Raw genomic sequence first — 15,000 nt, forward strand, 5'->3', positions numbered from 1 at the left:
TAATATCTTTTCTCGTATGAACTTATATTATTGATATTTCATTTGGATATGTTATCTTTGTACTTAGCAAACCTAACTTAACTTGCGAGAAGAGGTATTTTGTAAAACGAATGCTAAGTAGTGCATTCCTCTTAACAGCACCTGCATAGCCATGTTTGTTGCAAGGAAGCTGTGAGCAGACTTGGTTGTTTGCAAGAAGGAAGAACAAGGAAGCCATCGTGTTATCCTCATTGTCATTACCATCATGATTTACCGACACTGGTACTATGAGTGATAAAGACCTCACAACTACAACAAAAGCATGTAGGAGAACAAGAACAACAGGATCATCAGCAAAATTATCAATGATGACAAGAGGAAGGATATCCTATGATAATCATTGAAATAGAAATAGGAGTAATACGAATAATTAAAATAATAATATTTTTAACTATAACAATAATAATAATAATAATAATAGGAATGATATGTATAAAATCATATAGAAAAAAAATTGAAATAAAAATGAAAATTATATCAATAATGAAAAGAGTAAAAGAGGAGGAAAAAAGATGAATGATGAAAAGTGACTATTACAAAAGAAAATTTTTGAAATAATAATACATTTTAATAAATGATAATAAAAATGAATATTTTTTATGTATAATAAAAATGAATATTTTTATGATAATATTGATCATAACATTGAAATTCATATGATAAATGATAATGAATAAGTAACATTTACAAATAACTCAAATAAACAACTAAAACATAAGGAATGGATAAATAGAAAAGAATAATGAATGATGAAGAAATAAGAAAAACTGCTGATAGATGTATCCTTATTAGATCTGAATAATAATTGTTATAAATTTCCACAGAGACAAATATGAGAAAATAAACAAAAACAAACTTCTTCTGGCGCCTTTAAGAAGTCACTCGCTTTCCAATCGCCTTACCATTCTCATCCTTGGCGTTCACTTCTCCGCCCTTCTCGAGGAGCGTCTCTACAACAGCATCATGGCCGTTGCGGGAAGCAAAGTGTAAGGGAGTCAAACCTGAGGGAGGAAGATGCTTCTGTTAGACGTCTGTTTGTGAGTAATGAGCGTGAGAAGGGAAGTGAGGATGACAATGCGAAGGTGAATGTGAGTGAGAATAAACATGAGAAGGTGAATGAGTGAGAATGACAATGTGAATGTGAGTGAGTGAGAATGACAGTAAGAAGGTGAATGTGAGTGAGAATGATAACGAGAAGGTGAATGTGAGTGAGAATGACAATGAGAAGGTGAATGTAAGTGAGAATGACAATGAGAAGGTGAATGTGAGTGAGAATAAAAATGAAAAAGTGAAAGTGAGTGTGAATGAGAGTTCAAAGGTGAATATGAGTGAGAATGACAATGAGAAGCTGAATGTGAGTGAGAATGACAATAAGGTGAATATGAGTGAGAATGAAAATGAAAAAGTGAAAGTGTGTGAATGAGAGTTAAAAAGTGAATATGAGTGAGAATGACAGTGAGGTGAATGTGAGTGAGAAGGTGAATATGTGTGAGTGACAGTGAGAAGGTGAATGAGTGAGAATGACAATGATGAGGGGAATGTGAGTGAGAATGACAGTGAGAAAATGAATGTGAATGAGAATGACAATGAGAAGATGAATGTGAGTGAGAATGACAGTGAGCTGAATATGAGTGAGAATGAAAATAAGGTGAAAGGTAGTGAGAATGAATATGAGAAAGTGAATATGAGTGAGAATGACAGTGAGAAGTTGAATGTGAGTGAAAATTATAATGATATGGTGAATGTGAGTGAGAATAACAATGAGAAGGTGGATGTGAGTGAGAATGAAAGTGAGCTGAATGTGAGTGTGAATAAAAATAAAGTGAAAGTGAGTGAGAATGAATATGAGAAAGTGAATATGAGTGAGACTGAATGTGAGAAGCTGAATGTGAGTGATAATGATAATGAAGGTGAATATGAGTGAGAATAAAAATGAGAAGGTGGATGTGAGTGAGAATGACAATGAGAAGGTTAATGTGAGTGAGAATGACAGTAAGAAGGTGAATGTGAATGAGAATGACATGAGAAAGTGAATGTGAATAAGAATGACAGTGAGAAGGTGAATGTGAGTGAGCATGGCAATGAGGTGAATGTGAGTGAGAATGACAATGAGAAGGTGAATATGACTGAGAATGAAAATAAGGTAATTGTGAGTGAGGATGACAATGAGAAGGTGAATGTGAGTGAGAATGACAATGAGAAGGTGAATGTGAGTGAGAATGAAAGTTAGAAGGTGAATGTGAGTGAAAATGAGAAGTTGAATGTGAGTCAGAATGAAAATGAGAAGGTGAATGTCAGTGTGAATGACAATGAGAAGATGAATGTGAGTGAGAATGACCATGAGAAGGTGAATGCGAGTGAGAATGACATGAGAAGGTGAGTGTGAGTGAAAATGACAATGCGAAGGTGAATGTGAGTGAGAATGATAACGAGAAGGTGAATGTGAATGAGAATGACAATGAGAAGGTGAATGTGAGTGAGAATGATAATGATAAGGTGAAAGTGAGTGAGAATGATAATGATAAGGTGAATGTGAATGAGAATGACAGTGAGCTGAATGTGAGTGAGAATAAAAATAAGGTGAAAGTGAGTGAGAATGAATATGAGAAAGTGAATATGAGTGAGACTGAATGTGAGAAGCTGAATGTGAGTGATAATGATAATGATAAGGTGAATGTGAGTGAGAATAAAAATGAGAAGGTGGATGTGAGTGAGAATGACAATGAGAAGGTTAATGTGAGTGAGAATGACAGTAAGAAGGTGAATGTGAATGAGAATGACATGAGAAAGTGAATGTGAATAAGAATGACAGTGAGAAGGTGAATGTGAGTGAGCATGACAATGAGGTGAATGTGAGTGAGAATGACAATGAGAAGGTGAATATGACTGAGAATGAAAATAAGGTAATTGTGAGTGAGGATGACAATGAAAAGGTGAATGTGAGTGAGAATGACAATGAGAAGGTGAATGTGAGTGAGAATGAAAGTTAGAAGGTGAATGTGAGTGAAAATGAGAAGTTGAATGTGAGTCAGAATGAAAATGAGAAGGTGAATGTCAGTGTGAATGACAATGAGAAGATGAATGTGAGTGAGAATGACCATGAGAAGGTGAATGCGAGTGAGAATGACATGAGAAGGTGAGTGTGAGTGAAAATGACAATGCGAAGGTGAATGTGAGTGAGAATGATAACGAGAAGGTGAATGTGAATGATAATGACAATGAGAAGGTGAATGTGAGTGAGAATGATAATGATAAGGTGAAAGTGAGTGAGAATGATAATGATAAGGTGAATGTGAATGAGAATGACAGTGAGCTGAATGTGAGTGAGAATAAAAATAAGGTGAAAGTGAGTGAGAATGAATATGAGAAAGTGAATATGAGTGAGACTGAATGTGAGAAGCTGAATGTGAGTGATAATGATAATGATAAGGTGAATGTGAGTGAGAATAAAAATGAGAAGGTGGATGTGAGTGAGAATGACAATGAGAAGGTGAATGTGAGTGAGAATGACAGTAAGAAGGTGAATGTGAATGAGAATGACAGTGAGAAAGTGAATGTGAATAAGAATGACAGTGAGAAGGTGAATGTGAGTGAGCATGACAATGAGGTGAATGTGAGTGAGAATGACAATGAGAAGGTGAATATGACTGAGAATGAAAATAAGGTAATTGTGAGTGAGGATGACAATGAGAAGGTGAATGTGAGTGAGAATGACAATGAGAAGGTGAATGTGAGTAAGAATGACAATGAGAAGGTGAATGTGGATGGGAATGATAATGAAAAGATGAATGTGAGTGAGAATGACAATGAGAAGGTGAATGTGAGTGAGAATGACAATGAGAAGGTGAATGACTGAGAATGACAATGAGAAGGTGAATGACTGAGAATGACAATGAGAAGGTGAATGTGAGTGAGAATGACAATGAGAAGGTGAATGTGAGTGAGAAGGTGAATGAGTGAGAATGACAATGAGAAGGTGAATGAGTGAGATTGACAATGAGAAGGTGAGTGTGAGTGAGAATGACAATGAGAAGGTGTATGTGAGTGAGAATGACAATGAGAAGGTGAATCTGAGTGAGAATGACAATGAGAAGGTAAATGTGAAAGAGAATGACAGTGAGAAGGTGAATGTGAGTGAGAATGACAATAAGAAGGTGAATGTGAGAGAAAATGAAAATGAGGTGAATGTGAGTGAGAGTGAGAGTGAGAATGAAAATGAGAAGGTGAATGTGAGTGAGAATGACAAAGAGAAGGTGAATGTGAGTGAGATTGAGAATGACAATAAGAAGGTGAATATGAATGAGAATGACATTAGAAGGTGGATGCGAGTGAGAATGACAGAAAGTAGGTAAATGAGTGAGAATGACAATGAGGAGGTGGATATGAGTGAGAATGACAATGAGAATGTGAGTGAATCTAAATGACAATGGGAAGGTGAATGTGAGTGAGAATGACAATGGGAAGGTGAATGTGAGTGAGAATGGTAATGAGAAGGTGAATGTGAGTTAGAATGACAATGAGAAGGTGAATGTGAGTGAGGATGACAATGAGAAGGTGAATGTGAGTGAGGATGACAATGAGAAGGTGAATGTAAGAGAGAATGACAATGAGAAGGTGAATAAGTTAGAATGACAATGAGAAGGTGAATGAGTGATAATGACAATGGGAAAGTGAATGTGAGTGAGAATGACAATGGGAAGGTGAATGTGAGTGAGAATGACAATGTGAAGGTGAATGTGAGTTAGAATGACAATGAGAAGGTGAATGTGAGTGAGGATGACAATGAGAAGGTGAATGTAAGAGAGAATGACAATGAGAAGGTGAATAAGTTAGAATGACAATGAGAAGATGAATGAGTGAGAATGACAATGGGAAGGTGAATGAATGAGAATGACTATGGGAAGATGAATGTGAGTGAGAATGACAATGAGAAGGTGAATGTGAGTGAGAATGACAATGAGAAGGTGAATGTGAGTGAGGATGACAATGAAAAGGTGAATGTGAGTGAGAATGACAATGAGAAGGTGAATGTGAGTGAGAATGACAACGAGAAGGTGAATAAGTTAGAATGACAATGAGAAGGTGAATGAGTGAGAATGGCAATGAGAATCTGAATGAGTTAGAATGATAATGAGAAGGTGAATGTGAGTGAGAATGAAAATTATAATGTGAATGTGAGTGAGAATGTGATTAATAAAGATGATTAGGTTGATAAGGATAAGAACAAGAAATAGTATTAATATTATGAATTTTAATATTAATGGAAAAGATAAAAAAAAAAAATAATGAAAATAATAATTATGAAAAGGCATAGAAATGAGAAGGAAAAAAAATGTGTATTATAATGAGAAGGTAAATAATAACAGAAATGAATGTTCGAAAATTATTTATCAATAATATGATTTTGTTTTGTGTTATTACTATAATAATCATTGCAATTGTTAAGCTGTAATTTTGTCTGTGAAGACTATTATGAAAATACAAATAATAAAGATAGCTATAATAATAGTAATTGTAATAAAAATAATAAAAAATAAAAACAATAATAATGATAGTAATAATAATAAGACAATAATAAAAATAGTATAAATAATTTTGATGATAAAAATAATGATGGTAATTATAACAATAACTATTGATAATAATGAAGGTAATAAAAATGATAACTTTATTGATGATGATAGTAATAGTGATAATAGTAGTAGAAATGAAATTAATATTGGTGGTAATAACAATAATATTGATAATGAAAATAGTTTTTAAAAATAATAACAACAATAATGACAATTGATGAGAAAATACATAATTATTACTATTATTATCTATAGCAGTTATAATTCATATATTAATAATCATTCGTAACAAATATCTAAAATATTTGTAATAATTTTATTTATCATCAGTATCATAAATTATTTTTACTACTATTACTATTATCACTATCATTATTCACCTTTCAATCACCATCATTATTATTATCATTATTATATCATTACTATTATCATTAGTTCTATTATCATCATGAAAGTGTTATCATCAACATTATCAGTGATGATTACTTTATCATTAATATTGTTATCATTACCTTCATTAACATTATGAAACTTTTCATTATCATCATTATTGTTGTTGCTTTTGTTGCCATTACTTTCTCCATTATCATCATTGTCTTTGCCATCACTGACAAAGACCTCGCAACAACACCACCAACAAAAGCATGTAGGAGAAGAAGAACAGGATCACCATCAAAATAACAATAATGAGAAGAAGAAGGATGATAACAATTGATAATCTAGTAGAAATGGGAGTAACAATGATAGTTATAGTAATGAAATAATAATGATAATATGAATAGCACCATTGATGATGATTATGATTGATGATCAGGATGATCATATTTCTTATAAATAATCAGGAAAATAATAATGACAATGTCAGTAATAATTAAGATGATCATACTCATTATTATCATAATTATTATAACTAATCATTATAACATTTATAGTATAAAGAAATATAGAAAAATCTATTTTTTTTCTTAGTTATAAAATAATCTATGAAAATATTTCATTGAAAAATTCATAGAATAAAGAAATAAATATCAATAAAATTAATGATAAAAGATGAAAAACATTCCCTAATCAAATTATAACAATAATTGTTATAAAATTCCATACAGACAAAGAAGAGAAAAGAAACAAAAGCAAAATTCTTCTGGTGCCTTTAAGAAGTCACTCGCTTTCCAATCGCCTTACCTTCATCATCCTTGGCGTTCACTTCTCCGCCCTTCTCGAGGAGCGTCTCAGCAACAGCATGATGGCCGTTCCAGGAAGCCCAGTGTAAGGGAGTCTCACCTGAGGGAGGAAGATGCTTCTGTTAGACGTCTGTTTGTGAGTAATAAGTGTGAAAAGGGAAGTGAGGATGAACAATGCGAAGGTGAATGCGAGTGAGAATAACAATGAGAAGGTGAATGTGAGTGAGGATGACAATGCAAAGGTAAATGTGAGTGAGGATGACAATGCAAAGGTGAATGTGAGTGAGAATGAAAATGAGAAGGTGAATGTGAGTGAAATTGAAAGTGAGAAGGTGAATGTGAGTGAAAATGAAAAGGTGAATGTGAGTCAGAATGAAAATGAGAAGGTGAATGTCAGTGTGAATGACAATGAGAAGGGTAATGAGAGTGAGAATGACAATGAGAAGATGAAGATGACTGAGAATGAAAATGAGAAAGTGAATGTGAGTGAGAATGAAAATGAAAAGGCGAATGTGAGTGAGAATGACAATGAGAAGGCGAATGTGAGTGAGAATGGCAGAGAGAAGGTCAATGTGAGTGAGTATTACAAAAGGAAGGTGAATGTCAGTGAGAATGACAATGAGAAGGGGAATGAGAGTGAGAATGATAATGAGAAGGTGAATGTGAGTGAGAATGACAATAAGGTGAATATGAGTGAGAATAAAAATGAGAAAGTGAAATTGAGTGTGAATGACAATGAGAAGGTGAATGTGAGTGAGAATGACAATGAGAAGGTGAATGTGATTGAGAATGACAAGAGAAGGTGAGCGCGAGTAAGAATGACAATGAGAAGGTGAATGTCATTGAGAATGATAATGAGAAGGTGAATGTGAATGAGAATGACAATGAAAAGGTGAATGTGAGTGCGAATGACAGTGAGAAGGTGAATGAGTGAGAATGACAATGAGAAGGTGAATGTGAATGAAAATGACAATGAGAAGGTGAATGAGTGAGAATGACAATGAGAAGGTGAATGTGAATGAAAATGAAAATGAAAAGGTTAATGTGAGTGAGAATGACAATGAGAAGGTGAATATGAGGATGACAGTGAAAGATGAAAAAGAGTGAGAATGACAATGCGAATGTGAATGTGAGTGAGAATGACAATGAGAAGGTGAATGTGAGTGAGAATGACAATGAGAAGGTGAATGTGAGTGAGAATGACAGTGAGAAGGTGAATGTGAGTAGGAATGACAATGAGAAGGTGAATGTGGATGAGAATGATAATGAAGAGGTGAATGTGAGTGAGAATGACAATGAGAAGGTTCATTTGAGTGAGAATGACAGTGAGAAGGTGAATGTGAGTGAAAATGACAATGAGAAGGTGAATGTGAATGAGAATGACAATGAGAAGGTGAATGTGAGAGTGAGAATGACAATGAGAAGGTGAATGTGAGTGAGAATGATAATGAGAAGGTGAATGTGAGTGAAAATGACAATGTGAAGGTGAATGTGAGTGAGAATGACAGTGAGAAGGTGAATGTGAATAGGAATGAAAATGAGAAGGTGAATGTCAGTGAGAATGACAATGAGAAGATGAATGTGAGTGAGAATGACAGTGAGAAGGTGAATGTGAGTGAGAATGACAATGAGAAGGTGAATGTGAGTGAGAATAACAATGAGAAGGTGAATGTGAGTGAGAATGACAATGAGAAGGTGAATGTGAGTGAGAATGACAGTGAGAAGGTGAATGTGAGTGAAAATGACAATGAGAAGGTGAATGTGAATGAGAATGACAATGAGAAGGTGAATGTGAGAGTGAGAATGAGAATGAGAAGGTGAATGTGAGTGAGAATGATAATGAGAAGGTGAATGTGAGTGAAAATTACAGTGAGAAGGTGAATGTGAGTGAGAATGACAGTGAGAAGGTGAATGTGAATAGGAATGACAATGAGAAGGTGAATGTGAGTGAGAATGACAATGAGAAGATGAATGTGAGTGAGAATGACAGTGAGAAGGTGAATGTGAGTGAGAATGACAATGAGAAGGTGAATGTGAGTGAGAATAACAATGAGAAGGTGAATGTGAGTGAGAATGACAATGAGAAGGTGAATGTGAGTGAGAATGACAGTGAGAAGGTTAATGTGAGTGAGAATGACAATGAGAAGGTGAATGTGAGGATGGCAGTGAAAGATGAAAGCGAGTGAGAATGACAATGAGAAGGTGAATGTGAGTGAGAATGACAATGAGAAGGTGAATGTGAGTGAGAATGACAATTAGAGGGTGAATGTGAGTGAGAATGAAAATGAGAAGGTGAATGTGAGTGAGAATGACAATGAGAAGGTGAATGTGAGTGAGAATGATAGTGAGAAGGTGAATGTGAGTGAGAATGACAATGAGAAGGTGAATGTGAGTGAGAATGACAATTAGAGGGTGAATGTGAGTGAGAATGAAAATGAGAAGGTGAATGTGAGTGAGAATGACAATGAGAAGGTGAATGTGAGTGAGAATGATAGTGAGAAGGTGAATGTGAGTGAGAATGACAATGAGAAGGTGAATGTGAGTGAGAATGACCGTGAGATAATGATCATAATAATATTAATAATAATATTAGTAATGAAAATAATAAGGAAGATATCAATGATGTTGATAATAATAATTCATAAAAATAACAACAATGAATGGCAATGAATATTATCACATAGCTAGAGAGGTAAGAATCATTATAAAATTATTATGAGAGAATTAATAGATTACTTATAATAGAAGGATATAATGACAAATGGAAGGGAGATATATGTGGACACTAATTAACATGATAATGACAATGTTAATGATACTTGGAATGAGGGTGTAAGTAAATGATAATGATCAAAATGATGCATATAATGTCAATGTAAAGGAATATCAATAGGACAGTGATATTAATAGTGAGAGATTTAAAATGAGAATCCAAAATATCATGAAGGGAAAGTGAAAATGACATTAATGATATGAATAAAGAAAGTGATCACATTGAGAGCTACAAAAAATAAAGTGATTATTATAATGAAAATAAGTTTTAGCAAGATATGAAATATAAGACGAAATGAGGCCAATAATGAGAATGAAAAGGAAAAGGATAGAATGGATTATAAGACAAGGAATGAAAATACTAATGATATTATTTCCTGAAAGATATAAGAATAATTTGGAAAGAGGTTACAAGGATGAATAGGACTAGAATAAGAAAATCAGTTAATAGAGTGGAAAGAGATTGGGAACAACACTTATGATGAGATTGAGAAGAAAAATGAGTGACAAGGCTACTCAATATTCTTAGGAATGAGAATGAAAAAGAGAATGAAAAAAATATTAGTTAGAATGATAAGTAGAATAGGAAGGAGAAAGATAATGAAAATGATTGATATAAAAACAATGAATAAAGATGAGAATCGGATAGATAATTTAAATGATAATGCATCATCTTCGTGTCCTTTGGAAAGGCATTACTCGGCAGCTGCCTCTAGAATACCCAACACTCTCTCTCCTCTACTTCGAACCAAACAAAGATGAAGGCTATACTATATCTGCTGGCTTAATATTGACTCAAGACCCAAGAGCATTGGCGCCTCTGTGGCTAGAGAAAAACCTCTTGCCCTCAATTGACCTTTTCTGAGGGCACTGGGCGACCCCTTTGGCTCCAAGTATGAGGACTGAATTAACAAATAAATGACAATTATTTGAAAATAATCACATATAATCTATAAAAAAGAAAGATTGATCAGAGAAATACAAAAAATGAAATAAAATTAGTAATATTACCGATGATAAACCTATCATCATTAATACCATTAGGTGACAAGAAAGAAAACTTTAGACCCTTGATAGCTTCAAAAGCTTTCCAATCGCCTTACCTCCTTCATCCTTGGCATTCACTTGCGCACCAAAATTGAGGAGTGTCTCGACCACTGCCTCTTGACCTCCCCAAGCAGCCTCGTGTAATGGGACTCGACCTGAAAGTTAAAGAGGTAAATTTGCCGCGTTACGAAATACCACAAAAGTGGTATCGATGGATTCCTCTCAACCTCTACTATTCATATATAGTGAAATTAATGAGCGCTTGCTCCCCTGGAGCCCACAATCTGGGTCCCGATAGCAGGGGAGGGCATGAAGTAGATCAGGGAAATTGCGGGGTAAAATATGAATTCCGGCCATATTTCGTATGCAAAATCTTAACCAATTACCTACCTAACTTTGCTTAGGTTTTAAGTTTGCCCTAGCCAAGGGGGGGGGGGGGGCTTTGCCTCTCCTATTCAGGGCACTTCGTGATACTTATGATGCGTAATTAGTTCTGTAGATGAAAATGCCGCGACCACGAACAACCTTCACACTGCGCCATGATGACAGCAACTGAGTCTTCGTCTCATATTTTCCCCAGGATTTGGAAACTAGGACCGATAATGACGCGACCACTCAAAAGAGGGCACTCTAGAATTATATTGGAAACAATGGGGAATATTGCGCCAACTATCGAGAGAACATAACAGCACATGCAGGTAATTCATTGAGGGTTTCCAGTCCATAATTTGTTGCTAGACGTAAATACGTAAACACAGCCATGTTTGAATTTCAGGGCGAGGATGGTGGTGTTTCGGGGTATTTTGCACAAGGTATGTTGCACGAAGTGCCCTAAAAAGGAGGGGGTCCAGGGAAGGGCGAAGCCCCCCTTTGGCTAGGGATTAATTCAAAACTAGGCAAAGTTAGGTAGGTCATCGGGTTAAGATTTTGCAAGCGAAATATGCCCCGAAGTAGGACGAGGTAGCACGAAGTGCCTTAAAAAAAGAGACCCAGATTGTGGGGTCCAGAGGTGGAATCGCGAATGATTTCCACTGTATATGAACAGTATAGGTTGATAGGAATCCATCGATACCATTTTTATGGTATTCCGTAACATTTTACCCCGTAATTTCCCTGATCTACTTCATGCCCTCCCCTACTATCGGGACCCAGATTGTGGGCTCCAGGGGAGCAAGCGCTCATTAATTTCACTATATATGAATAGTAGAGGTTGAGAGGAATCCATCGATACCACTTTTGTGGTATTTAACGACGCGGCGTTGTTCGGAAAATTTACCTTATATATTTATGTATAGGCCAACTTTGGAGTGAGAAACAGTTCAGAGTTTATATATGTATATATATGTATGTATATATATATATATATATATATATATATATATATATATAAATACATATATATTCATATATATATATATATGAATATATATATATTGATATATATATATATGAATATATATATATTTGTATATATATATATACATATATATATGTGTGTATATATATATATATGTATATATAGATATATATATGTATGTATATATTCATATATATACATATACATAAAAATATGTATTAATATATATATATATATATATATATATATATATATATATATATATATATATATAATATATGGACATAGGTAAATATATGTGTATACAGATATACATGCATATGTATATATACATATATAGGGAAATATGATAATAATAATAATAATAATAATAATAATAATAATAAAAATACTACTACTAATAATAATAAGGAATCAATTTAGAAGATTTACACTTTGCCTGTGTTAACTGCATGAAAGAAGCCTACCTTCAAGAAAACCACATCCTTCACAACATTTTTTTTTTTTTTTCTGCTCATCAAATTTGTACTATTCAAAAAGCAATGCATCTGGAATTGAAATGAGTCAAAGAAGATAAAGGGATTAATAAATATATGTCAGTTTGGTTCTTCAGATTTGCTTCCCTCATTTTCTTATTGTTAAATGCATGTAAGCTGCAGCAGTTGGTAATTCATATTCCATTTCCATAGTTCAAATTTCACATTCTTAAAACTGTGAATCTCGTCATCAGCATCTCTGGCCATCGAAAGCCAAGACACAATTAATTCTACTTCACACACGAGCCAAAAAGAAAATGTCGAAATGGACTTTCTAAAAGCATTGCTATTGCTGGCTTACCAAAGACATTCGCGTAACCCAAGAAAGTCGAGAGGGCGCCTGCAGATAGGGAGCCGAGGGCGGTCTGCAGCCCTTCGGCGTCGCCTGCTTCCACCAGAGCACGCTGAAAGGGAAAGGCTATGGTCAGGACTTCCCACTTCCACATGGACGAGTATCTTAATGCCTATACAACAAAGGAAAGCAGGAAAAAACACCAATATACCCAAGATCTTTTCGCTTTCCTGTTTTTTCCTACGTTGTTTTGTTCTCGTTTTGTTCAGCAGGAATCCTTGTCAATGTCTATGCACCTTTCAGTTCATTGTGTTCTTACACACCATATAATCATATCGGCAAGTGTTGTAGCTTTGGTGTACAGTGCGTAAAGGCCCCAATTTCTCTCTCTCTATCCATTTCTAACTCCATCTCTCTCTACCTATCGCTATCTCCTAACTCCGTCTATCTCATTTCATCTATGAAATTCTAGTCCTTTCTCTTCCTGTCATCTCTATGCTTCTCCCTACACCCTGTCTATTTATCCAAGTTTCTCCTTTTGCTCCATGTCCCTCATTTTCCATTTATCTCAGCCTTTCTACTTTCAACCCCACTCAGGCTCTCTCTCTTGCCTTCTTCTCCATCTATATTTCTCTTTATTTCTATCTCTTCTTTTCTTTCTCTCTCTTCTCCTTCGTCTTTTCTCTGTTTACTTTTCCTCCTCCCACCTCTCTTGCCTCTTTCCCTTCCTCTCTTCCCTATCATCTCTCTCTCCTTTTTTTTTCTTTTTTTTTAATATTCATCTGTCATCCTTTACATTTTTTTTACTCCTCTCTCCCTCTCTCTCTCTCTCTCTCGCTCTTTCTTTCTCTCTCTCTCTCTCTTCCTCTCCCTCTCCCTCTCCCTCTCTCTCTCTCTCCCTCTCCCCCCTTCTCTCCTCTCCCCCCCCCTCTCCCTCCCCCCCTCTCTCCCTCCCCCCCCCTCTCTCTCTCTCTCTCTCTCTCTCTCTCTCTCTCTCTCTCTCTCTCTCTCTCTCTCTCTCTCTCTCTCTCTCTCTCTCTCTCTCTTTCTCTCCCTAACACTCTCTCCCTTAGTATGTCTGCCTGTGGCTGTGTACTTACAAGTTCCGCATTGCTTGCCTGGGACGTCATTCCGTTGGCTGTTGGTGCTGGAGGTAACGAGCTCTGAGGAAGACATTACCTTTACTTAAAATAATATTAATGATAAGAAGCAAATTGACAATAATGCTAATGAATAAAGAAAAAAAAGATCAGTAGTAACAATGAGAATTATTAGTATTTGAGATTTTGCAATCCACACCAGGCAATTTTAATATCAGTGTTTTTATATCTTATTCACTTATTTCGTTGATTTATTTTTCTCTGTGTTGTATTCATATTCTTACTTTAAAAAAGCGGAATTGTTTCATAGTATTAGTAATAATCTTCAACTATAGAAAGGGTAGTTAGGAACAGAACTTAAATGTCACAAGATGCATGGCACATACAAACATAAAAAACACACTCACATACACATATGGGTGCTGAAAAACGTGAGCACATAGTCACGTCCACACTCAGACATCCACACACACACTCAAACACACATACACAGAACTACACCCACAGATATGTGTATGTATGTATGTATATATATATGTATATATATGTATATATATGTATGTATATATATATATATATATATATATATATATATATATATATATATATTATATAAAAACACTCACAGACATACTTGCATACATATACACACACACGCAATCAAAAACACATACAGCACAAAAACATACACAAACCATTCAAACACACAAACTTACATACACTTAGACACAAGCACAAACGTACACACACGAATCTTCATATTTACACTCACATATACGTACATTCACATACACACACAACCACACAAACAAACAAAAACAAGATCATTAATACAATAATATTAAAAAAAAAATACACCCAAACACACACACAACATGGAGGAATTAAGTAATAGATAAAAATAGATAAAAAATAAGACGGAAATTGTTGGGAGGGGGAAGTAGGGACGGAGGGAGGAAGGGAGAAGAGAGAGAAAGAGAGAGAAAGAGAGAGAGAGAGAGAGAGAGAGAGAGAGAGAGAGAGAGAGAGAGAGAGAGAGAGAGAGAGAGAGAGAGAAGAAAAGAAAGAAAAAGTGAAAGAGAGAGAGAGTGACGGAAAGAGGG

At 35.1% G+C, this 15,000-nt stretch overlaps 1 protein-coding gene across 43 annotated transcripts in view; it reads right to left on the reverse strand.

Moving 5' to 3' along the window:
• LOC122254997 (uncharacterized) overlaps nt 1–15,000 on the reverse strand; it is a 281,759-nt gene that overhangs the window by 103,614 nt on the left and 163,145 nt on the right. For 12 of the 43 annotated variants that reach the window (XM_086553198.1, XM_086553156.1, XM_086553190.1 and 9 more), the window contains 5 exons: nt 13,898–13,960; nt 12,807–12,909; nt 10,669–10,767; nt 6,795–6,893; nt 942–1,040 (listed from right to left, as the gene is read on the reverse strand). The exons of 3 other annotated variants lie outside the window; for them this stretch is intronic. In XM_086553198.1, coding sequence (XP_086409324.1) covers nt 942–1,040; nt 6,795–6,893; nt 10,669–10,767; nt 12,807–12,909; nt 13,898–13,960 — 463 coding nt within the window. Of the gene's footprint in view, nt 1–941; nt 1,041–6,794; nt 6,894–10,668; nt 10,768–12,806; nt 12,910–13,897; nt 13,977–15,000 lie in introns of all 43 variants that reach the window. 28 more of the 43 variants (XM_086553158.1, XM_086553160.1, XM_086553157.1 and 25 more) reach the window with 8 other exon arrangements.

Source organism: Penaeus japonicus, unplaced genomic scaffold (assembly GCF_977035675.1).
Source record: "Penaeus japonicus unplaced genomic scaffold, GWHDUDI00000001_assembly GWHDUDI00000028, whole genome shotgun sequence".
Lineage (NCBI taxonomy): Eukaryota > Metazoa > Arthropoda > Malacostraca > Decapoda > Penaeidae > Penaeus > Penaeus japonicus.